At 46.2% G+C, this 25,894-nt stretch overlaps 1 protein-coding gene across 1 annotated transcript in view; it reads right to left on the bottom strand.

The window, feature by feature from the left end:
- LOC311328763 (uncharacterized protein) overlaps positions 1-25,894 on the bottom strand; it is a gene marked incomplete at its 3' end in the record, with an annotated part of 67,151 nt that overhangs the window by 16,315 nt on the left and 24,942 nt on the right. The window contains exons 4-6 of the mRNA XM_084462675.1: positions 17,909-18,082; positions 2,078-2,251; positions 1,276-1,322 (exon numbers count right to left, since the gene is read on the bottom strand). Of these exons, the coding sequence (XP_084318801.1) occupies positions 1,276-1,322; positions 2,078-2,251; positions 17,909-18,082 (395 nt within the window). The remainder of the gene's footprint in view (positions 1-1,275; positions 1,323-2,077; positions 2,252-17,908; positions 18,083-25,894) is intronic.

Genomic DNA, 25,894 nt, shown 5'->3' with positions numbered 1-25,894 from the left:
CCTACATTATCACCCCCAACTACACACACACACACACACACACACACACACACACACACGCTTCCCTATCTAGTTCATGACCTATGGAAAGGACAGGCCCTCTCCCCAAGTCAGGAGAGCCAAGGGGGGAGGCTTCTTCACCTTGTAGCCCAACTTAACTCACATTCCTCCTTCCCTTCGTCTGAAACACTTAAAGACACAAACACACCAAAACAGACAAGGAAGCTGTGACCTATAACCTCAAGAGACCATCCTGACCCCACAAGCTCACAGTCTGTTTCTCTCCAGGGACCAGGATGGTCTCACAAGGTTCCAGACTTTAGCAATAATGACAGCTCTGAGTCCCACTGCACTGTGAACTCTTCTGCCATGGATGACAAACAGTCACCAGCACAACCACACTGACATGCAGTGTAGGCCAATCATCAATAAACCCCTTTCCAACAAATACACAGAAAATACAAGCACACATACAACAGCAGCTAGAACTCTCAATTCTAACCAGGCATGAGCTGATTCACACACAGAGTCATCTTGAGTACTCAAATCCTTTGATTCTGGGTTTGATAGAAACACGTTTTGGAGGGTGAACCTAAAGACACTGTGATTGATGACTGTCCAGGATAAAATGTTTTGGGTAATCCATGAATGTTAAATGTAGATATATATTTTTACAGTTTTTCTTATTTTAATCTTGCTTTATCAATTATTTGTTTCATTTCATATTTGGGAGGAGGCACTGCCTCCCTTGGCTACTCGCACCACACGCCACTGAAAAGCACTGTTATGGAAACATGAGCACCATTAGAAGAGTGAGATTACCACCAACTTCCTCAGAACAAATGAGCAGAGTATTAACATCATTCCATCCACCTGTACTCTATGGATACCAACAACAGCATCAGAGGATCCAACACTGATACCAAAGCTTAGTGGGAGCAGATCCCCGTCATTACCACTTAAGAGGGCTCTAAAAACCTCTCCTCTCACCGGATTCTGATCAGGGACTGGACATGAAGTGGTGCTGATCCAACAATTATGAGTGTGTGTGTGTGTGTGTGTGTGCATATGTATGTGCGTGTATGTGTGTGTGTGCGCATGTACCCATCACTATGAATATAGTTCAAGTGTAAGCAGCTCTTAGGTGTTTGAACAGTTGTGACAGATTGTATTGTATTTTGTATGACCCCTGTTTTCTAGGCCCAAGTAGATAATGGTGGTGAACTCAGCTTCAGTTAAGACACATGAATAATCAATGTCAATGTCAATACTCACATTTTCCAAGTCCAGGTCTGATCCTGATCTCTCCACCATGATCCACACTGTAGGAATAAGCAGAGGAATGATGAGGATGATGCAATGAGACGTCACCAGTTTTGGGCTTTATGTGTTTGTTAGTTACAGGTTGATTGCAGGATTATGTAAAAACTACCAGACCTATTTTCCCGTGGAAGGGTGACTGTAGCATGAGCCAAGGAAGAACCCATTCAATTAGAGAGAGCGGATCTGAATCACAGGGAGGATCCAAATTCATTGAAAAATCATTTTTCACTTTTGTTGACCACGACAGAGAGACCAGACCAGCACCTACGGGTACTTTGCCATGTTTAATACATCCATGGCTGTTTATCCCTGTATTATCTGCGGGTATTAGGACCAAAATAATTGAATCATGGCATGAAGGCAAAGATCAACTGCTTTGAATTAGCTAGTTATGCTCATAGCTAGCCAGATGACTGCTGTCGGTCCTGTCATATGTAGCTATCTAGGTATCTGAAATACATCAGAGAGCAGAGCTGAAGAGCACCTGTTGGACCAACCCCAGCTGATGCACCACCAGTATATTGTTGACATTTGTCTCCTCTAGGTTCTCTAATGCTACTGCACATGCTGACAACATGCATCATGGGTGGAGGTCTGCACTCTCAAAGTGCCCTTCTGGTTATAGGGTGATTTGTGTCTGTTCTGTCAAGAGACTCGTAGGCTGTGAAAGTTGAGACCATCTAGTTCAGAGAGGGGGGCTACATAAGAGACACTGGGTGATTTTCTTCCACTTGATTTAAAACTCTCTCCTTACTTGAGTTTCTCCAGTCTCCAGTGTGGATCCTCCAGTCCAGCAGAGAGCAGCTTCACTTCTGAGTCTCCTGGGTGATTGAAGCTCAGGTCCAGCTCTCTCAGGTGGGAGGGGTTTGACCTCATAGCTGAGGCTAGAGAGACACAGCCTTCCTCTGTGACCATGCAGCCCGACAGCCTGTAGAAACACATCGATACAAACACATTACTACCCTCTGCTGGTGAAAAGAGAGAGTTGAAGGATTATATTCCATCTTCCTACAGACAAATATTTGAACATTGGATCTGCCCTGGTTCGCACACAAAGTGATCTTTTTTTGTCAGTCAATATTTTTGATATGCTTTCTCTTCCTTGTAACCCATGCTAAATAAGAATGCTCTGAGACTCCAGGTTTATTATAGAAATGGAAAAGCCTGGTCTCTGTAGTACTGAGACATTCCAATCCAACCAATGAAACTCCTCATGAGAGTTCAGGTAGGTTTACACTGTAGTTTATCTGTAGTTACTGTAGTTTAGCTGTTTCTAGTGGGAACATCCAGCTGATCATCTGCTATGATTGTAACAGTTCATAATATCTCCCATCATGTCACTGATAAGAGTCTCATTCCAAAGATAAAAGCTCTGGCAGCATTTCCCTGTTAGTCTGCATCCATTCAGTCTGTAGGGAGATGATGATCATGATGATGAAGATCACCAAACTGCTTCATTTGCAGTGAACACATGATGTATAAGGAGAGATGTCCTGTCTATGCAGTCCCCTGGAGCAGACAGGTTCAGAGGCAGGGTTCTGAAGGAGTGTGCTGTACAGCTGGGAGTCCAGCTCAACCAGCTATTCCAGCTGTTTTAAACACAGGCTTTGTCTCAGCAGCTTCCCACCATCATCCCCTCATGCCAAGACTATGAACGATGGACCCTGAATCAGACCCATGGATAATGGACAGTGGATCATGGATCATCTCAATCCAGCTCACCAGAATCTCCAGCCTGTCCCTTTTCCCTTGACTACCCTGCAACCTTTCACCCCCGACTACACACCACACACACACACACACACTATAACTGATACTTAAACAATGTTACACAAACACACCAGTACTTTAACAATGTTATTATTATCAAGGGATATGATAGGCTGTTTCTGAGCCAGGGAGAGCACATTTGGAGTTTGTCTGTTAAATAATTGTCTGTTCAAAGTTATCTTTAGAGTGCATTACACGAACGCCAGACTGGCAAAAATATACCCAGAGACTGATGACACTTGTAATCGGTGACTTTATTTACCCCCTGTGAGAGGCTGTTTCTGAGCCAGGGAGGGAACACGCTTGGGGTTTCTAACAGCACAGCTAATGCTCAGCCGATAGCACCAAGCTAAAGCAGAATGGAAACCTGACGCGAGGTTATGTTCCAACAAAGGTCCCCCCTCCATGTCGATAGTCAAACTTTAGCTTTCAGTCACATAACGTTTAGTTACCTTCAGCTTGCCATCTGTGGCCTTGTAGCTCTAACATTGATAGGCTAGCTAACATTAGTTAGTACTAAACCTTTTGAATCATACGATATCAACATATCATGCAGCTATGAAATTATCTAAAACTCAGCTTGCTAGCAAGTAGGGATGGGCAGTACTCGTTGTTGACGTCAGTACTCGAGTAACCATGGCGAGTAATTGTTTCACTATGAAAAAAAAGAGCTTTGTTATTCATGCACCTGCGCACTGTGTTTCTGGCTACCTGCGTGAGGCTACTCACATCAATCACAACATGTCTGCTGCTCGTAAAAGTACATTCTGGAAATACTTTGAGAAAGAAGGGGAAAACAGTGTGCAGTGCAAAATCTGCAATGTGAAACTTGCTTATCATAAGCAAACCACATGCGGTTAAAGCACAACGAAACAACAAAAGCCGGGGGGCGGCAGTGCGCCGAGAGGCAGAGCACCGTGCCTTCCCTCACCCCGGAGGAGGAGAAGGCCCTATCGATCATCGGCCTCACAGCCTCCCAAAGCATCACTGGTGGCCTTGATTTGGAGTCTGGAGAGGGCCCCTCCAACATCCAGCCCTCAGCTGAATCACCCCAAGCCTCCCAGTCCTCTGGAGAGGAGACCCCAGCGCAGTCAGACTGCTCCACCCCGTCGACACGCTCTCGGAGTCGATACGTTCAGTTACAACCAGTTCTATTAGCCTCGCGTCTCTCCTCGGGGAGGAGGGCCTGGTATCTATTAGCCTCGCGTCTCTCCTCGTAGAGGAGGGCCTGGTATCTATTAGCATCGCGTCTCTCCTCGTAGAGGAGGGCCTGGTATCTATTAGCCTCGCGTCTCTCCTCGTAGAGGAGGGCCTGGTATCTATTAGCCTCGCGTCTCTCCTCGTGGAGGAGGGCCTGGTATCTATTAGCCTCGCGTCTCTCCTCGGGGAGGAGGGCCTGGTATCTATTAGCCTCGCGTCTCTCCTCGTAGAGGAGGGCCTGCCCTGGTATCTATTAGCCTCGCGTCTCTCCTCGGGGAGGAGGGCCTGGTATCTATTAGCCTCGCGTCTCTCCTCGGGGAGGAGGGCCTGGTATCTATTAGCCTCGCGTCTCTCCTCGGGGAGGAGGGCCTGGTATCTATTAGCCTCGCGTCTCTCCTCGGGGAGGAGGGCCTGGTATCTATTAGCCTCGCGTCTCTCCTCGGGGAGGAGGGCCTGGTATCTATTAGCCTCGCGTCTCTCCTCGTAGAGGAGGGCCTGGTATCTATTAGCCTCGCGTCTCTCCTCGGGGAGGAGGGCCTGGTATCTATTAGCCTCGCGTCTCTCCTCGGGGAGGAGGGCCTGGTATCTATTAGCCTCGCGTCTCTCCTCGGGGAGGAGGGCCTGGTATCTATTAGCCTCGCGTCTCTCCTCGGGGAGGAGGGCCTGGTATCTATTAGCCTCGCGTCTCTCCTCGGGGAGGAGGGCCTGGTATCTATTAGCCTCGCGTCTCTCCTCGGGGAGGAGGGCCTGGTATCTATTAGCCTCGCGTCTCTCCTCGGGAGAAGAGCCTGGTATCTATTTACTTTACTGCCTTAAGCCCGCCCCATCATCCGGCTCGAGCCCGTAGAGCCCGCCTCCAACATCCGCTTGCTTTATTTTTCCTTAACCGGTAGTTCTCCTCGCATCTTCTTTTACAATCTTCGTCGGTGTTATGCCTGGTGATGCCATCGCGAATGTTATCTACTCGAAACTTCACCATGGGCAGCCTACAGTAAAAACATTACAACAACTGTTCGTCTTCCGGTCCAGACCGGATGATTATGCGATGCGTCATCGCGCTTCCGCTCTAGACCGGCGAAACACCGAGCGAGAAAGGCCCCAGACTGTCTAGAGCTCGCGAGTCAATTTCCAAATATCAATAAATTTCACCTGCTATCCAAATATCAGTTTTTTGTCATTGACGGCATTTGTCCACATTTGAACCGTAGTCGACCGTACTGTCTACCGATAGAGGGCGCTAGAGCGCTGTAGCCCAGTACTGTTTCCTCTTGGTTTGCACTCTGCCGGCCTCCGCGACGACACCACCAACACCATGGATGACCAACACACGACGAAAACAAACATGAGCGGCCAAAAACTCCCTCGCACTCTCAATGGCCAGCATGTTTGGGAACATTTACATCTGCGAGAGCAGCTTCTCAACAATGAAGCACATCAAGTCAAAAGAGAGAAACAGGCTGACAGATGAAACTCTGTTCCAGCTCATGCAGATTGATGCACAAACATTGACATTGAGTCCTTTGTACGTCAGCAGGAGAGGCCGCAAGTATCTCATTAACACAGAACTTTATACTGATTCACCTGTGGGTGAAGGTTAATGGCTTTTGAGATGAATGCATGCTTATTGGAAACACGTCATGGTATGAGATGGCAGAGTAAAAATGCACTATGAACATGAATATTAGTTGGTGCATTTAGTGTCAGTGTTAACATTTGTACATAATTTTTGAGACACCGTTGCACTGAAATAATGGTAGACTATACCACTCAGGAGTGGGAATGTTTTGTGCAGAGTTCATTAAATGAATAGAAGCATTAGCCTAGGTCCTACTAAATCCATTTATATATGAAAAATTGAAAGTCCATCCAATAAACTTTGATTACCGGCATATATTTAGTTATTTTCATTAATGTAGTAACTATAATTGGCTAATTGAGTGATGGGGTTACAATATCCCACTGGTGGAAATGCATGATTACAACCTGGCCCTCGGGTAGTGAGGATAAAACATGTGTCTCTCTCTCTATAATCAAAGTTGCCCATGCCTGCTCTAGGTTGTCCTCAGACGGTCCTCCATGCCTGCTCTAGGTTGTCCTCAGACGGTCCTCCATGCCTGCTCTAGGTTGTCCTCAGACGGTCCTCCATGCCTGCTCTAGGTTGTCCTCAGACGGTCCTCCATGCCTGCTCTAGGTTGTGCTCAGACGGTCCTCCATGCCTGCTCTAGGTTGTCCTCAGACGGTCCTCCATGCCTGCTCTAGGTTGTCCTCAGACGGTCCTCCATGCCTGCTCTAGGTTGTCCTCAGACGGTCCTCCATGCCTGCTCTAGGTTGTCCTCAGACGGTCCTCCATGCCTGCTCTAGGTTGTCCTCAGACGGTCCTCCATGCCTGCTCTAGGTTGTCCTCAGACGGTCCTCCATGCCTGCTCTAGGTTGTCCTCAGACGGTCCTCCATGCCTGCTCTAGGTTGTCCTCAGACGGTCCTCCATGCCTGCTCTAGGTTGTCCTCAGACGGTCCTCCATGCCTGCTCTAGGTTGTCCTCAGACGGTCCTCCATGCCTGCTCTAGGTTGTGCTCAGACGGTCCTCCATGCCTGCTCTAGGTTGTCCTCAGACGGTCCTCCATGCCTGCTCTAGGTTGTCCTCAGACGGTCCTCCATGCCTGCTCTAGGTTGTCCTCAGACGGTCCTCCATGCCTGCTCTAGGTTGTCCTCAGACGGTCCTCCATGCCTGCTCTAGGTTGTCCTCAGACGGTCCTCCATGCCTGCTCTAGGTTGTCCTCAGACGGTCCTCCATGCCTGCTCTAGGTTGTGCTCAGACGGTCCTCCATGCCTGCTCTAGGTTGTCCTCAGACGGTCCTCCATGCCTGCTCTAGGTTGTCCTCAGACGGTCCTCCATGCCTGCTCTAGGTTGTCCTCAGACGGTCCTCCATGCCTGCTCTAGGTTGTCCTCAGACGGTCCTCCATGCCTGCTCTAGGTTGTGCTCAGACGGTCCTCCATGCCTGCTCTAGGTTGTCCTCAGACGGTCCTCCATGCCTGCTCTAGGTTGTCCTCAGACGGTCCTCCATGCCCCAGAGCGTTCCAATGTGCTCCGTCTAGATCAGAGCGCTTCGTGTCTGACCTGTAGCTTGTCTATGTGTTCAAACACAAACTACCTTTGGGAGAGGTGGACAAGTAGACTACTCTAAATAAAGGCCTCATTTTAAGATGAATGAATTCAATGCCTTTTAAGACTTTAAGGATCCAATTTCCAATTTTTACAATTGTTAAGACAGTTTCGGTGTGTACAAAAGCATTACACATACATTTCATATCCTAGTTGCATTACATGTCTTTAACATCATACCTAGCAATTTAATATAGCATTTCTTTTTTTTTTTTCTTTTTTTATATTTATAGTTTTTATTGTTTTGACAACAAAGACAGCTCGCAAGGTGACAACAATCTTTCAAACAAAGCACACAACGATCAGCGACACAAAACAAGCAACAAACCCACAAAACAACAACGACAACCACATGCTCACAATACACAATAAGCAATAAACAAAAACAGGACAGCTACATTGCAATGCACAAAGCATAAGACAACAAGAACAGACACCAAACCAACAACAACACAAAAGACAGCGATGAAAACAACGACAATCACAATGATCTAGAGGAGGGGGGGGGGCAAAGTGCACTGTTTCCTGATTGCTCTACCTATCCACACAGATCATCAGTCTGGGAATTAGTCCTATTTATAAGAGGGAGGATATTGGATTGTGTAGTGTTGAATACTGCTTATGTAGGGAAAAATACCTATGTTCTTGTGAATGTAGGAACAGCCTTAGTGTGTCCCAGAGCTCGCTAGTGTCCTGGTCTATGTCCCTGAGGATGGACGTGGCCTTTTCCATACTTAGAAGATGGAGGAAGTCCTCTAGACACCTGTTTCTAGAGAAACAGCCTGGTTTTCTCACTTTCCAATTCATTAATATCAGCCGTTTGGCTGCGAGGCATGCAAGGGCAATCATTTTTTGATGTTTGACGTTTTGTATGTATTGTTTGACAGACAGACAGACAAGTGAAAGCATTACCTTCCTCCCCCACAGGAATGGCAGAGGTAAAAATGATGATAATTAACACTTTTCTAACTATATGAGCCATTATTACATTATGAGCTGTTATGAGCGGCCCCAGTAAGGCTCATAATGTAATTACATTAGTATTTAGTAATATTACACTATGAGCTCTTATTACATTATGCGCAAATCAGTTAGAACGTTATGAGCGCATGGTTTTATTACATTATGAGCTGAGTATTACATTATGAACTTTTGTTAGTTTATAATGTAATAAGTTATTACATTATGAGCCGTTATTAAATTATGAGCCTTTATTACATTATGAGTTGCTACACAATTACAAGGAGCTACAATTGTATTGTAAGATTTGTATTGTAATACAAATGTATTAATAGTAAGTGAGCTGTCATCTCTGCTGTAGAGAATGTGGAACCAGGTTATATTTACTCTGCAGACCTGGGTGTTATTGGTATGGATCTGCATAATGCTGTGTCATGCATATATTGTTGACACTGAGGACACTAAACTAACACAACTAACACCAACTAGAGAGACTAGCGTTGCACAGCCCAGATAGGAGAAGGTCAAAGGTGATGATGATGACAGCAGCAAGCCACGCACTCCAATTCCTGGCGTTTCATGTTAATCTGTTCGTTTTACTATGTCAAAGTATCTTGCAATCAAACCTGATCATTTACAGTTATGATCGGAGAGCGCTTTTTGACATCCGTGCCTCAATGGAGGAAAACCTCGTTTGGTGCGAGGATCAACAAACACAGGCGAACCACCTATTGCCTACCTTTGTTATTCCTTTCGGGCCCTGGAGTAACGTTAACTTTACTGACCGACGGATTCACCGGAGAGGTGAGGTAGACGCCGAGGACATCGTGCGGGTAGAGCGGTGAAACTTTCTCCAAAGACAATCTATCTGTCCCCTAGACCTGGACCAGGTCCATCTGTCCCCTAGACCTGGACCAGGTCCATCTGTCCCCTAGACCTGGACCAGGTCCATCTGTCCCCCCGGTCCCATCCAGCCCGAACCCAGCCTGCCGGCAAGAACACCTACCTCGTCTGCGAGTGAAGTTACGGTGAAAGTCGGGCTTCTCAATGCCAGATCGGTTAAGGAGAAAACATCCGTTCTGTCTGAGTTAATTTCCAAACAACAACTGTAATTCTTCGCAATCACGGAATCATGGCAAGTCCCTGGGGATTATTCTTCTCTCAATGAACTGTGCCCCGCTGGCTGGAGTTACCACAGCAACCCAAGACGCGGAAAGACTGGAGGGGGCGTGGCCTTCATGCACAAGGACAAATACAGCTGTTCTGTGTTGAACTGCCTCACATACTCCAGTTTTGAAGCTCTTCTGGTAAAAGTGGGCATGTCTGACCCCCTCCTGGTTCTGACCATCTACCGCCCAACGGACAGCAAGTCTTTCAAAGAGAGTAAGAATTTTACAACTCAATTCTCAGACCTCCTCAGTGAAATCATTCCCAGCCATGACAGAGTGCTGATCTTGGGAGACTTCAACATCCACGTTGATAATCCCACAAGGAGCTTTGAGGGAGAATTTATGGACCTGATAGACTCTTTTGGTCTCACCCAACATGTTTCCGTCCCAACCCATAAAAAAGGTCACACCTTAGATCTTGTCCTCTCTGTCAATCTCCCTGTCAGCAATGTGGAAACCATGACAGCCCATACTGACTGTGACCATTATGCTGTGGTGTTTCAATCCTCTCTGTCTCAGCCCTCCACTAACATCCAATGTCCTGCACGCCTCTCACGGTTTATCAGCGCCCAGACACCTGCTAAGTTTTCCTCTGCTTTTGCTGCCGCCCAAAACACCAGGGCAGGTGAGGTGCTGTCATCAGACCCAGAGGAGCTAATGTCCGTGTTCAACTCCACCTGCCGTTCTGTTCTGGACTCTATTGCCCCTCTCAAGATGAAAGAGCCCAAACCCAAGGCTGTGGCTTGGCTAAATGAGACCACCAGAGCAGAGAGAAGAGCATGGAGACAGGCTGAGCAGAGGTGGAAGAAAGATGGCCTGCAGGTCTCTCTCGAAATACTGAGGGACAGAAAGAAGAGCTACCACAGGGTGGTTAAAGCAGAGAGAGCCAAGTACTTTGCTAGTCTAATTGCAAATGCTCCAAACTCCAGAATTTTATTCAGAACCATCAATTCTGTTGTTTGCCCTCCTACTATTGCTATCCAGGATGCATCCCCTACAAAGTGTGATGAGTTTCTGTCCTTTTTCTCAGAAAAGGTCGACAACATCAGAAGAAACATCCCACCCTCCACCCGGGACCTAGCTGTTACTCTGAGATGCTCATCCACCTTCTCCGTGTTCAGCTCCATCTCCCTCTCATCCCTCTCCAAGATGGCCGCCGCTTTGAGACCAGCCACGTCCCCTCATGACCCCGTCCCTGCCCCCCTCCTTAAGGAGGTTTTTGAGGCAGTTGGTCCTCACATCCTGTCCATCATCAACTGCTCCCTGGCCACAGGTATCGTTCCATCATGCCTAAAAGAAGCGGTGGTCCAGCCCCTTCTTAAGAAAGCCAGCCTAGATCCCACTATCCCCAGCAACTACAGACCCATCTCAAAATTACCATTTCTGTCAAAGCTGTTGGAAAAGGCCGTTCTCAGTCAACTGCAGCCTTGTCTCCAACACAACAACATACTGGAGAAATGTCAGTCCAGATTTAGGGCCGGCCACAGCACCGAGTCTGCCCTCTTGAAGGTGTTAAACGACCTACTCCTCATCGCTGACTCAGGGAAATGTGCTGCACTGGTTCTCCTGGACCTCAGTGCAGCATTTGATACTATAGATCACACCATCCTCCTCGACCGCCTCCAACAGGGGGTTGGCATCACCAACACAGCCCTGTCCTGGTTCAAGTCCTACCTCAACAACAGGACCTTTTCAGTGAATATAGCCAACCATTCATCCTGCCATGTCAACCTCACCTGCGGGGTCCCTCAGGGCTCAATACTGGGTCCCATCCTTTTCTCCATCCACATGCTGTCCCTCAGCCAAGTCATTCATCGCCATAAGATTTCCTTCCATTGCTACGCCGACGATACTCAAATCTATCTTCCACTCAGGGCAGACGATCCCTCTGGGCTGGACTGTCTGAAGGACTGCTTGCGGGACATAAAGGAGTGGATGTCACAAAACTTCCTGCAGCTCAATGACACCAAGAGTGAAATCCTTCTGATCGGCAACTCCACCTCGATCAGTCAGATCAGAAATAATCTAGGATGTTTGTCCACACTTAAAAGATCCCACGTCAGAAAACTTGGGGTCATATTTGACACAGACCTCAAGTTTGACAAGCAAGTGAAATCTGTTGTGCAATCCTGTTTTTTCCAACTGCGCACAGTATCCAAAATCAAGTCCTTCCTCTCCTCCAGCGACCTACGGAGGGTCGTACTAATGCTCATCTTCTCCAGACTGGACTATTGTAATGCCCTCTATGCCAGGGTCACCGACAAGACCATCCACAGCATGCAGCTAGTCCAAAATGCCGCTGCCAGGCTGGTGACAGGCACTAAGATGAGGGAACACATTTCTCCTGTCCTCTCCTCCCTTCACCGGCTCCCAGTGAAGCGCAGAGTGAAATTCAAGATCCTCACGTATGTCTTCAAAGCCCTCAATGGTCTCGCCCCAGCTTACATCAAAGATCTCCTGGACCAACCTACCAGCTTCAGGCCTGGTCGCCGGCTCAGATCTGACAACCAGATGACCCTGAAGGTCCCACGGTCAAAGCTTGTCACAAAGGGAGACCGTGCATTCTCTGTGATGCACCTGGGCTATGGAACAAGCTTCCTCTGAACATCAAGTCCGCCACCACCCTGGACTCTTTTAGAGCACAGCTTAAAACGCACCTCTTTGTTACAGATGATCTATAATTTATGTCCTTGTCTTGTGTCTTAAATGTAGTTTCATTTTGTGTCTCTGCAGTCCCTTGTTTTTGTTTGTCTCTTTTTGTACCCGGGCTGCGCCCCGGGCTGATGTAACAGTTGGTTGGGGGGCGCATTATAAATAAAAATAACATAACATAACATAACACTAGACTATTTGGTTAGTGTATGTGTAGGGCATATTAACATTTGTTTATTGTTGCTGCTGGTATGGTACTGTAGGCCTACGTTGTAGATAGGCGCGGCATCATTGTTTTTCTCCTAGAGCGGCAGAAGTGCACGCGCCCGTCCTGGTCTAGACCCACGTTAGTTTGCCTGCAAGGCGAGGGGTCAGAGAGGCCAGTCCTTCTCTCCTACACACAGTGGCTGAGTACCTGGACTCCCCCTACACCAGGATTCTGTTCACAGACCTCATCTGCTTCTAATACGGTACACACACACACTGCTGAGTCACCTTCATGAACTACAGGTCAACACAACACTGATCTAATGGATTGAAGAATTCCTTCATCACAGGCCTCAGTACGTAGCTGTAATAGTTCTAGATGGAGCATCTCCCCATCCTCTTCTGGGTACAGCATCATGGTAACAGAGAGGAGCCGACACTGATCAAGTATGCAGATGACATGACACTGGTGGCCCAGATAAGCAGACATGCCAACTGGTTAAGGGTGAGAAAGAGAGACGGAGGCCTGAGCAGAGAAAAACACACACCTGCTGGGGGGGATGCAGGGATTTATTTATTATAAGCTACCAAATGATCATTTATTGGATGATTTTTAGAATGACCCTGGTGCTGGTCACAATCTAACAGAATTACAAGAGCAAGATAAAGTTCAAAGTACAAATTTAGTTCTGTGGCTCAGGAGATAGAGCAGATCATCCAATGACCGTAGGGTCGGCGGTTCAAATCCCGGCTCCTCCTGTCCACATGTCGAAGTGTCCTTGCGCAATAACCCCAAATTGCTCCCAATGAGCAGGCTAGCATCTTGCAAGGCAGCTACTGCCATTGGTGTGTGGATGTGTGTATGAATGGTTTAATGAGGCCATTGTAAAGTGCTTTGGATATAAAGTGCTATATGAGTGCAGTCAATTTAATATTATTAACCCATTTAATGCAACGTAGGCTATCAAAGATACTGCTCACATTTACAAAGGAAATGAGCAAAAGGGCAGCAGCCCCACCAGTTACACAACTATTTGATGAGCTGAATTAGCTACTAGCATATATCCTACTCCTACCTGACGCAGTGGTAAGAATAAAAAAGTTCACATACAGAGACGAGTCACATCTCCAATTGAATCCATTCCGCTTTCATTGCGTGAGAACAGCCAAGTCTCTGAAAATCCATAGCAGGTTTTGCTCGTTACCTCGCTGCGGTTACCTTGCAGTGAGAGAAACACAGCAGACAAACAGCTGAGTGATCGCCCAAGAGTGGCAGGAAAAATAAATGTAATTTGAGAGATTAGAAAAGTGGGGGGGTAAAGCCTATATTTTGAAATGTGAGGGGGATATGTTCCTGGGCTTTACGACTGCAGGTAGGCTACTTTTGGGGGTTTCAGTTGATCTTCTCTATGGAGGTTTGTGGCTGGCACGCACTTCCACACAGCACTGTGGCATCTTGGCTTTTTCCAAACAGCAGGTCCCAGACTGGGCTTGCGCTGAACTGTGAGTAGTGAACTGAGTTTGAACTCAGTTTCGCTTGCTGCTTTTTAACTGACTGTCAATATCCGCGCATACAGATCCAAACATACATCCACAGTATCAGATTCTCACGCTCCACTGGCTCAATCCCAATGTCCACACTCACAGACTCACAGATTTATTATCTTTCTATGTAAGTCGCTTCAGGCTCTTGACCCCTTCCCCAAAATCTGATCTGCACGAATCACGTAGGTGACCTATTTTGGATTCAAAACAGCAAATTTCACCAAAAAGTGACAATTGTGCATGTCTGGATAAGGAAGGAGCAGTCACTGTCCACATACTCTGAGTATGTCAACACCCTGACCTCCCGGATGGAGGAGAGCTCCTTGGAGCTGAATGTCTCTGAGACTAAAGAAGTGTTCTGCAGGGGGAGCCTCATACCTGACGCCCCAAATGTTCTTCCTCTAGCCCCGAACCTTTTTAGTCCCCCCAAAATCAAAACGATAGGGAGAAAACAGACACCAAATACCCTCCTTAACATACACAAATCACCCCCTTCAAATCAAGCAGGAAGATGAAGTTCGAGTCAACACACTCACAACAACAACCCCCCCCCACACACACACACACACACAGTAGCACAGAACGGCATCAGCTCACTATCAAACATCAAACCCATCTGCCCCCACCGTACAAATTGCCACCCCCAGACCCCACACCCTCTCAAACTCAGCCACATTGTTATTGATCACAAAATAGGTGTATTCTACCCTAAGAAGCAGAGACCCTCCCCCTAACCACCTGGACTGGGTCCGTGGCCCCGCCCCTCTCACCTTATTCCTCCCTGTCATCCAAATGGACAACTTAGCTCACCCAAACACAACATTGAGCAAAACACACTTTGCCCTCCCCCTGCACGTGTACTGTGGGCCCAAAACAAACAGTTCCTTAGAAAACACAAACCCCAACCTCACACATGAGGGCTGTAACAGCACAAACAGAGGAACAAGACAAACAGAAAACACATGAACCACCGTCTCCACCTCCCCACAGTATGGGCCCCCCTCCCCCACCCCGGGGTCAAGCCCGGCCAGAAAGCGCTCGGTCATCAGGGCAGGACTCTCCACTGCAAGTCCCCTGTCCTTTTAGGGATGGGGGGCTTATACAGCACCCGCCACCTGAACCTCACACTGCTCCCCCCACCTAGAACCCCCTGCCACTGGTGGAACCCAACCCCCTGCAAGACCCCGACGTTCCTCGCCTTCACACATGCCTCATACAGAGCCCTCCCCCTCACCTGTCTGAGGTCACCAGGGTCATACAGAGCCCTCCCCCTCACCTGTCTGAGGTCACCAGGGTCATACAGAGCCCTCCCCCTCACCTGTCTGAGGTCACCAGGGTCATACAGAGCCCTCCCCCTCACCTGTCTGAGGTCACCAGGGTCATACAGAGCCCTCCCCCTCACCTGTCTGAGGTCACCAGGGTCATACAGAGCCCTCCCCCTCACCTGTCTGAGGTCACCAGGGTCATACAGAGCCCTCCCCCTCACCTGTCTGAGGTCACCAGGGTCATACAGAGCCCTCCCCCTCACCTGTCTGAGGTCACCAGGGTCATACAGAGCCCTCCCCTTCACCTGTCTGAGGTCACCAGGGTCATACAGAGCCCTCCCCCTCACCTGTCTGAGGTCACCAGGGTCATACAGAGCCCTCCCCCTCACCTGTCTGAGGTCACACACACACACACACATTTAAATATACTGGCACTAAACACCAAACACCAGGTTAGAAATCTAGGTGTCATAGTCGACTCTGATCTGAACTTTGAATCTCATGTCAATAACATAACTAGCGTATCTTTCTATCATTTAAGAAACATGGCAAAAGTGCAATCCTTCCTTTCAAAGGCCGACACAAAGACTTATGCATGCATTTATAACCAGCAGACCAAAGAAAACCATCAATCGTCTGCAAATTATACAAAACGCCGCGGCACGAGTCCTTACAAAATCCAGACGGAGGGCTCACATCACACCCGTCCTGAAGGCTCTGCATTGGCTACCCGTCAGCTTCAGAATAGACTTCAAGATTCTTCTACTGGTTTATAAATCACTCCACAACCGTGCTCCAAAACATATGTCTGACATGCTTATTAGATATATACCAGCAAGATCCCTGCTGTATGGGTTATGTTCATGTTGTTATATTGAATGTGAGCTTCTATGCTGCTGTATGGGTTATGTTCATGTTGTTATATTGAATGTGAGCTTCTATGCTGCTGTATGGGTTATGTTCATGTTGTTATAGTGAATGTGAGCTTCTATGCTGCTGTATGGGTTATGTTCATGTTGTTATATTGAATGTGAGCTTCTATGCTGCTGTATGGGTTATGTTCATGTTGTTATAGTGAATGTGAGCTTCTATGCTGCTGTATGGGTTATGTTCATGTTGTTATAGTGAATGTGAGCTTCTATGCTGCTGTATGGGTTATGTTCATCAGAATGTATTCATTCTCATCATGATCTGTGTTTCAGGTGACCATCTCATGTGACACACAGGAGTCGACACGTTCAGTTACAACCACTGCTACTTCAGCAGGTTGACATTGTGGAGGTGGAGGACGTGAGCCTGTCTTCTGTGGTGTTCTGAGAGGTCCAACACCTGGGTGTCCCAAGTCAGTGATAGCTTCAGATTAGTCAAAGCATACTAGAGAGAAGTTATGTCCTCTGTTTGAACCGTGCTGATGTTGTTGATTTAGTTCACACTAAAGAGTACATTTTGATGCCACTTAAAGGAGAATGCTCGTTTTTGACAACCTGGACCTTATTTACAGCATATTATAAGACGTTTGACTCACCGAGATAACTTTGGTGTAATTCGGAGGCCTGTAGAAATCCAGCGTGAGCCAGTATATCCATGTAATGGTGGTGGACGGGGCACTGAGAATGCAGCTTCTAAAAAATATATTTTCTGCCACGAAACAGTTGTTTTCATCAATCTCTCTTTTTGAATCGCTAGTTGTGCTTACATAGAGCGAGGGCTTGTTGTGGTATTTCACATGCCTCTGTAATATGATCTTTAGAAACGTCTTTAGAAACAAAATAGCTTCCTCACTTGCTCCAGCACACATGCACACAGCGTGCTGGAGCAACGCTTGCGCGCTGTGCGCATTAGTGCTGGAGCAAGTGAGGAAGCTATTTTGTTTCTAAAGACGTTTCTAAAGATCATATTACAGAGGCATGTGAAAAACCACAACAAGCCCTCGCTCTATGTAAGCACAACTAGCGATTCATAAAGACAGATTGATGAAAACAGATTTTTTAGAAGCTGCATTCTCAGTGCCCCGTCCGCCGCCATTACATGGATATACTTGGCTCGCGCTGGATTTTAAATTTATTCTACAGGCTTCCGAATTACACCAAAGTTATCTCGGTGAGTGAAACGTCTTATAATATGCCATAAATAAGGTCCAGGTTGTCAAAAACGAGCATTCTCCTTTAACATTATTTTGAGTAGTTTGTGGATTACTGTGCAATCTGTATGAGTGTGTATGTGTTTCTCTTTGGCGCATAGAGGCGAATTCAAATGGGCCCCATAAATATATGCGGCCCCCCAAAACCAAAACTAACAGGTGTCACTGCCTCTAAACTTCAGCCCCTGATGCTTTTCCCTCAACCCCTAATGATTTGGGATCCTAGCAGCGCCCCTGTTTTGTACCTAATCTACATTTTTTATTTAGTCTTGATTGTGTCTTTGTTCCTTCAATAAAGGACCCACCCACCACCTACAGTCTGTATATGTCTGTATGTATGCTTTGAGATGATAGTCCCTATTTTGTCAACTCTACTGTATGAACTGTAGTCCAAAGATAATTTCTCAACTTGAATGTTGATGCTCAAAACATCCCTCTTCAAGGACAGAGATGTTCAATTACTTAGACATTTAAATCCCATCATTTAACATGTGAATATGCTCAGGGATACAGACCTCAGTTTCTCCAGTTTGCAGTGTGGACTCCCCAGTCCAGCAGAGAGCAGCTTCACTCCTGAATCCTGCAGGTCATTGTTACTCAGGTCTAACTCTCTCAGGTGGGAGGGGTTTGAGCTGAGCGATGAGGCCACCACTTCATATGAGGCTTCGTTGAGGACATATCCAGAGAGTCTGAAATTACAAAGTAAACATGTATGACTTTTTGTTCCTTAATGACATTCTCATCTTAATAATATGATTTTTATAATATACACATGTCATATGTAGCCTAAGGCTTAATAAAGGGTACCCAGCTTTCAATAACTCGTAGGCTACCTCATCTCTGGCCAGTGACCTACAACATTCCTAGCCTTCAAACCAATACGCCAACCTCAAGAGGAGAAGCTTCTCAAACGTTTAATTTGATAGCCTACAGTATACAGCATGTTATATTTTGATAAGGGGGAAATGAACACATAGCTCAAATTACAGGTTTAAATCTCAATGTTGATGTACAGGCCTAGAAGATGATAGAACAGTCAGCTCTCAGCCCGCTGCATGCTGTAAGCTACATGGACCAATACAGAATATAGTCACTACTGATCACTTTTCAATCATGTGTAGGAGCCTACATGAAATTAATAGTGAAATGAAAGTCCTATGTTGCAAAAAAGGGCATTTTTAACTTGTGGCCATCCACAATGATATGAATCGATAACTGACGCAGCTTCTAGGTGATGTGTCCGTTGGTAGCATACGATTTAGAGAAATCAGGAGTAGGCTAGTTTGGGCTAGTTTGCTGCACCACGACAGAGGTGACTGCATTTGCACCTTTTCCAGAATAATAACAAGGAATGAGGGTAGGAAAAATACCTGTTTCCATGGCATTTGTGCTTTCAGAATAACTGATTCAGGTTCACACCTTATGGGCCTCTATACATAGATTACACTTGACCAGTATTTAGTCCTTGATCTTGAGGAGGGAGAAATAGTGTTGGTGTTTCCATGGCAGAGAGCTCCCGTTGTCAGAGCCATAGACAGAGCTGCCAGCCGTGTAGCGAGGGATTGTTGATGCATTGCGCACGGGTACTTTCTAACGTGTTACTCCTCACTGGATGTATGTATGGTGCAATTTGAGGAGGTGGAAACATGCCAAGCACTGAGGTGGCAGTTTTTAAAAGTTATAGGGGGGTCAGCTCCAGCTGGTTCTGACCAGTTAAAGACTGACAATCTTTTTTAGAAGATCAGAGAATAGATGGGAGTAAGAATGCCTCACTGACCAAAACTCATTACACATAACATATAGGGGAGACACACAGAGCTCAGTAAAGAGCATTCGTGCAGAGCGAGGTGCACGCGTGATCACACACAACAACAGAGCTGCAGAGCACGGGAGAACACGAGAGCACTGAGAAACTACCACACAGCTCTCCCAGAGCACGGGAGAACATAAGAGCACTGAGAAACTACCACACAGCTCTCCCAGAGCACGGGAGAACACGAGAGCACTGAGAAACTACCACACAGCTCTCCCAGAGCACGGGAGAACACGAGAGCACTGAGAAACTACCACACAGCTCTCCCAGAGCACGGGAGAACACGAGAGCACTGAGAAACTACCACACAGCTCTCCCAGAGCACGGGAGAACACGAGAGCACTGAGAAACTACCACACAGCTCTCCCAGAGCACGGGAGAACACGAGAGCACTGAGAAACTACCACACAGCTCTCCCAGAGCACGGGAGAACACGAGAGCACTGAGAAACTACCACACAGCTCTCCCAGAGCACGGGAGAACACGAGAGCACTGAGAAACTACCACACAGCTCTCCCAGAGCACGGGAGAACACGAGAGCACTGAGAAACTACCACACAGCTCTCCCAGAGCACGGGAGAACACGAGAGCACTGAGAAACTACCACACAGCTCTCCCAGAGCACGGGAGAACACGAGAGCACTGAGAAACTACCACACAGCTCTCCCAGAGCACGGGAGAACACGAGAGCACTGAGAAACTACCACACAGCTCTCCCAGAGCATTCGGACTAAAAGCGTAACTTCACTCTTCACTTCAGCCTTCTGACAAACACTGCTACACTAATGGTGAAAAGGAGGCATGTCAGCTATATTGTCTTCCTCTCTCAGACTGAATTATAAACAGACTGACTCATTCTGGAGCTAGGAGAGAGAGTGCTGCTGCATCTTATATGTTTTAGTCATGAGCAGGTTTTTAATTCCTCTAATGAATACTCAGCATCCATAGAAATGTATGTAAGGCCTTTCCTGATTGGCTGGACACTATGGACCTGAGTCAGCTTGGAGGGTGCTAAGGCTCTTTGGACAGGACATGGGCAGTGCCTGAGCCTCTGATGTTGGAACTCACAAAACGCGGCGGCACCGTGGTGTCAGCACAGTGGCGGGATCCACCAACGTGTTTTCATGCAGTGTTGCACACTAACCACCAGGAGGCATCGTTGATCAAGAAGCAACTAGTGGCAGCAGAGCGTGTGACAATACTGTTGAGAGACTGGTAACTTTAGACTGGAATGTAGCCTATTCAGCGAAACTATAACTAGCCTATATATAAACTATAATTACATTACATTTGAGATGCACAATGTATGTACATGTATAACAATTGAGAAAGCATCCTATAGTGATGTGAACTTGTGATTATAATGTGGAATGCAGAAGAGAGAGTGATTGGTTGAATGATGAATTGAATGAATGAGCTGAGGGAGGCCTAGTGTGTCCATAGGAAAGAGACTCTACAAGCCACCATGCTGATGTGAGATACGGGATTTTGACACAAATGTGAATTTATCTGTTTACCGAAAGACGAGCGATGTCAAGTGGGGAGCAAAAAAAGAGCGAGCCAACAGATTCACTAGGCCAGTGGTTATTGGAACAAAACTTCTTTTTTGAATGGGGTTATTCTATAGGCTATTAATTCTACATTAATCTCATAGCAGTGAGCACTGACATGACTGTTTAAATCAACAGCCTAACACTTCTATTAGCCCATCATTGTTGTCAATAGCGTAGCCTAATGGTCCTGTTCCCGTCTCCATGCCCCCACGCCAGTTTGGACCCACTATTCAAATCTCCCTCAAAACCTGTTAAAACAACCAGATGAAAGAACAAACAGTACTGTTGATGGGGCCTAATCAACTCCAATGGGCAGTCTGCATTTGAATCGAGTTTATCCCCCAAACAGGGAGAAAGGAACCACCTTTATATATATAAACCTTAATTCATCAAGAAAGTATCAACAAATAACACATAACCACACACTGAGATTTCACTCCTAGTTTACAATGAATGATGAAGTGAATGATCTGAGGTAAGCCTGTATGCTAAAGGCAAGAGACTCTACAAGCCACCATGCTGATGTGGGATACTGTATTTTGACACAAATGAGCTAGTGTGAATGTATCTGTTAATCAATAGGCTAGGCCTAAAAGACAACCACCGAGCACTTAAATGTCAATTTGACTGGACTCAATCGCTATTAGCCTTTATGACGAGTATACTCACTATCATTGTGATTATGAACACTTGGATTAACAATGGCCTATTATCATCGAGGGACCTCATTTCAATGTTGGCAAGCATACAAAGACATTAAATATACAATGAATAAATACTGTAGCACTATAATGCAGTAGTCTATGCTATGAATTTGATCAGAGCTGCTCTTAGTGGGACTGGCTCAGAAGAAATGCATTAAGCGTACAGTTTGACCAACATTTACTGGATGGCTGACCATAGTAGACAGTCAAATAACGTATTAAACAAGCTTAGACTAACGTTTAAGAAGTAGGCTACCCTACGAAAAGAAGGTATTACAGTATGTTATTTTATTGCCATGCAGGCATGGGTTCTATAACAATTCAACTAAATGTAGGCTACTTTGTTCCTATAGGAACGGGAAATAAGCAATACTTGAAAATGGAATACAAATGCACTTGTTTAAATTAATTCCAATATACTATATTCATGGTTTACAACCATTCGTCTCTTACCTGTACCTAGATAAATAAATAATAAGGTGAACAGTAGCCTAGTAATAATAGGCTATAATATAGTTATCCCAGCAGCGCAGATAGAGATTACAATTAGAACTTGGATTCAATATTACTTTAAAAGCAGAGAATGCGCACCAGACATGGAAGACAAACAGGGATGGAAATGTATTTGTTGATGACTGTTGGCGTTGGTTGAATCCTCCCCCCAGCTCATCAAGTGTATTTGAATATAAACAGCATTGGGAAGGGGGAAGGGCAGTCCAGTTCCTCCTGTGGCTGTCTAGCTCGCTAGCTACGGTCAAGCTGTAGGATAAATGCATTTCTTCTGAGCCAGTCCAGCTAAGCTCTGAGCAACTCTGACATGATCAAATTCATCACATTCCTGGATTAAACAGCTCCAGTAGAGATATTCTATTATAACCAGAGGGCATTACAATATTATTCAAAGCTAGATCTATTGACTGCATGACCTGTTAGTCTCCGGCTACCCCCCCCTCGTCCGCTGTGTGCTCACGGAGTCTTGGTGCACGACCCTCTCTCTCTCCAAACTCATCGATTATGTTGAGTCGCTGCGCTCCCCATGCAGTCTGCCACATAATTAGGGGTAGGATCAGTAGGCTACATGTAGGCTACATCCTCTCCCCCTTTCTGTAAAGCATATTGTGTTGTCTTTGTATATGAAATGAGCTGTAATGATTTAAGTGATCTGACTAATAATCAGTTATTGCAGTGGTATTGAAGTAGGCAGAAACTTCACCTTTTTGTTGTTTTCCATATACTCAGTTTAGGCCACAGTAAACTCTGATAACCTTTTGCCTAGGCCATACACAGTCTGAGGGCAGAGAAGGTCAAGGAAGGTTCTCTGCTGACCAGTTCTTCTGTAAGAGTAAACAGCAGCTGCTAGAATTGGGTAATCAGACATCGGAGACATCTAGAATGTCCGGTCCCCTAGCAACGGTCTAATCTTGACCTGGCTGATCGACAAAAGACTAGATCACTGTACCATTGCAGCCTATCACCATAATCTGAGATGTCACATGACGCCCCCCTGGTAGAGTGTATTTAAGAACCAGCGGGCTGCTTAGCCGAGGGCAGCTTAGCTTCTTAGCCTCCTAGCCTTGTAACCTGTTAACATGCTAGCTTGCTAGCCCCTTAAGCCGCTCAACAGCTGTACCATAATACTGCATTCTTCACGCTACATTCTTCTCTAATTTCCTGGCTTCTACTTCCACTTCTCCTTCGACAACAACTCGATATTGTAACAATTGGCATAACAATGTAATAATTGTACTCAGCCTAGTTATTGTATCTGGGCTATTGTTTTGTAACACTATATGCTTATTGATTAATAAACCCACGTGATTCATGGCTTCAGGTAATCCAACTGTCTGTTAAGATCTGTATACATAGGATATACATCAGTATTCTGCTCGATTCCTTTATATGACCACAACGGACAGATGTTGACCCCAGAACAGTTACGTTATTAGCAAACATTTTCATCAGCAATCAGTACATTAACAAAGTGTGTTTGCATTGGATAAACACATTGTCAGACTAATAAAGTCTAGAAAAGGGTAACTTCAGTCCTGAGTCTTCTGTGATAGTAGCTTTGCTTTCTGTATAATTAACTGCTAACTGTGACAAAGATGACATTTATTCTACAAACAAAACACTGCTACACTAGTGGTGAAAAGGAGGAATGTCAGCCGCGCCAGGAAGAAGAATCTTCACACCACCCCCCATCGACAACAACCCAACGATGCCCCCCTCCCCTCCTCCACCACGCTCACCAATCAAGGGCCTCATCAAAGCTGCCACACTGAAGCTCAGCCAAATTGATGAGCTACTGCAAGAGGGGAAGTCTCTCACTCCCCCCCTCCCACTAGCACTCACCAGCGAGGATCCACCCCCCCAAGAGCGGGAGTCTCTCACTCCCCCCCTCCCACTAGCACTCACCAGCGAGGATCCACCCCCCCAAGAGGGGAAGTCTCTCACTCCCCCCCTCCCACTAGCACTCACCAGTGAGGATCCACCCCCTCCACCCCCCCAAGAGGGGGAGTCTCTCACTCCCCCCCTCCCACTAGCACTCACCAGCGATGATCCACCCCCCCAAGAGGGGGAGTCTCTCACTTGCTTCCTCTCACCGGCATCCAGCAGCAAGCACCTTCACGCGCTGTATTACGCGCTCCCAACCGCCCTTACCCCCTGCCGGGCCAATACAGCAAGCTCTAACTGATATGTACTGGGTCCAGGCTACAAGGCTAATGGCACTCATGACCCCTTCCAGGACAAGCCAGGACCCAACGTGATGGTATCTTCCTCAATTCCTGTCTTGATAGGTAATAGAAAAACAATGGTGAATCTGCTAAGTAACAGGAAACACTCAACCGGCTCTACAAATGTATCAAATTTAGTATCTATTCCTCGTCAGCCACAAACTATCACAGAGAAATGTGCAGATAATACCCTCAGCACACTAAACTTAGCTTTATTAAATGTCAGATCTTTAACAGGAAAGACATTTTTAATCAATGATTTTATCACCAACCACAATCTTGATCTTATGTTTTTAACTGAAACTTGGCTAGACCAAGGTAACAGTGCAGCTGTTCTTATTGAGTCAACTCCTCCCAACTTCAGCTTTATGAGCGAGGCTAGAGTGCATAAGAAAGGAGGTGGAGTAGCCATCTTGTTTAATGACTCCCTCCAATGTAAGCAGATGTGTTATGGAAATTTTGGTTCCTTTGAATATGTGGCTCTTCAGTTGAATTCCTCTTCCCGAGCGTTATTTCTAAACATCTACAGGCCACCTAAATACTGTCCAAACTTCTTTGATGACTTTGCTGAACTGTTGTCTACTGTCTGCATTGACTTTGACTGTGTGGTTATTGTTGGTGATTTTAACATCCATGTTGACAACCCTCAGGGCAGAGGGACTAAAGAGCTAGGTTGTGTCCTTGATAACTATGGACTGACTCAGCATGTGACGGAGCCCACACACAACAAGGGGCACACTCTGGACTTAATCATCACCAAAGGTCTGAATATTTCTAAGGTTCAGGTGTCTGATGTTGCGCTCTCTGATCATTCCTGTGTTTTCTTTGAGAGTACTATCTCCATGCACACAAATTCTCAATCAGAGGTTATCTCAAAACGGCACATCACTGAAAACACCAGTGAGATATTTACTCAGGCTTTCTCGTCCACACCTGCCCTCTCTATGGCCTCAGTCAACGAGCTTGTAGATAATTTCAATGTTAAAATTACAAACATTATTGACGCCGTTGCGCCCACTAAGGTGAAGGTGGTCTCTGGTAAGAGAAGATCTCCATGGAGAAAGGCCATGCTGGTCAGAATAGAAAAGAGAGAGTGTCGAAAATCTGAACGCAGATGGCGAAAAACAAATCTCCATGTTCATTATGACATCTATAAAGAGAGACTTCGCATTTATAATATGGAGCTGAGAAATGCACGGCAGACCTTCTTTTCTGACATCATCACCAAAAACCATAACAATGCGCGTGCTTTGTTTGCCACTGTTGATAGGCTGACAAACCCTCCTGTGTCAGTAGCCTCTGAACTTCTATCCACCAAGGCCTGCAATGAATTTGCCTCATTCTTCACTGACAAAATTCAGAAAATTAGACAAGCAGTCAGTGCCTCCATTCCAGGTACAGGACATGTGTCGTCACACTGTCCACTTAAAATCAATAATTGTACCATGACACAATTTAATCCGATCAACCATAAAACCCTGGGGGACACTATACAATATCTGAAATCCTCCACCTGTTGCCTTGATGTTCTACCTACAGACTTCTTCAAAACTGTATCCAACTGCATGGCCTCTGATCTACTACAAATTGTAAACACATCTCTTCTTTCAGGTGTGTTCCCACATACCCTGAAAACTGCAGTCATCAAGCCACTCTTAAAAAAGAATAATCTAGACAGCTCACAAATGAACAATTA

The sequence above is a fragment of the Borostomias antarcticus genome (genome assembly GCF_949987555.1).
Source record: "Borostomias antarcticus genome assembly, contig: scaffold_53, whole genome shotgun sequence".
In the NCBI taxonomy this organism is placed as follows: domain Eukaryota; kingdom Metazoa; phylum Chordata; class Actinopteri; order Stomiiformes; family Stomiidae; genus Borostomias; species Borostomias antarcticus.
Note: the sequence above shows the minus strand (reverse complement) of the source record. Positions and strands in the feature narration are given on the sequence as shown.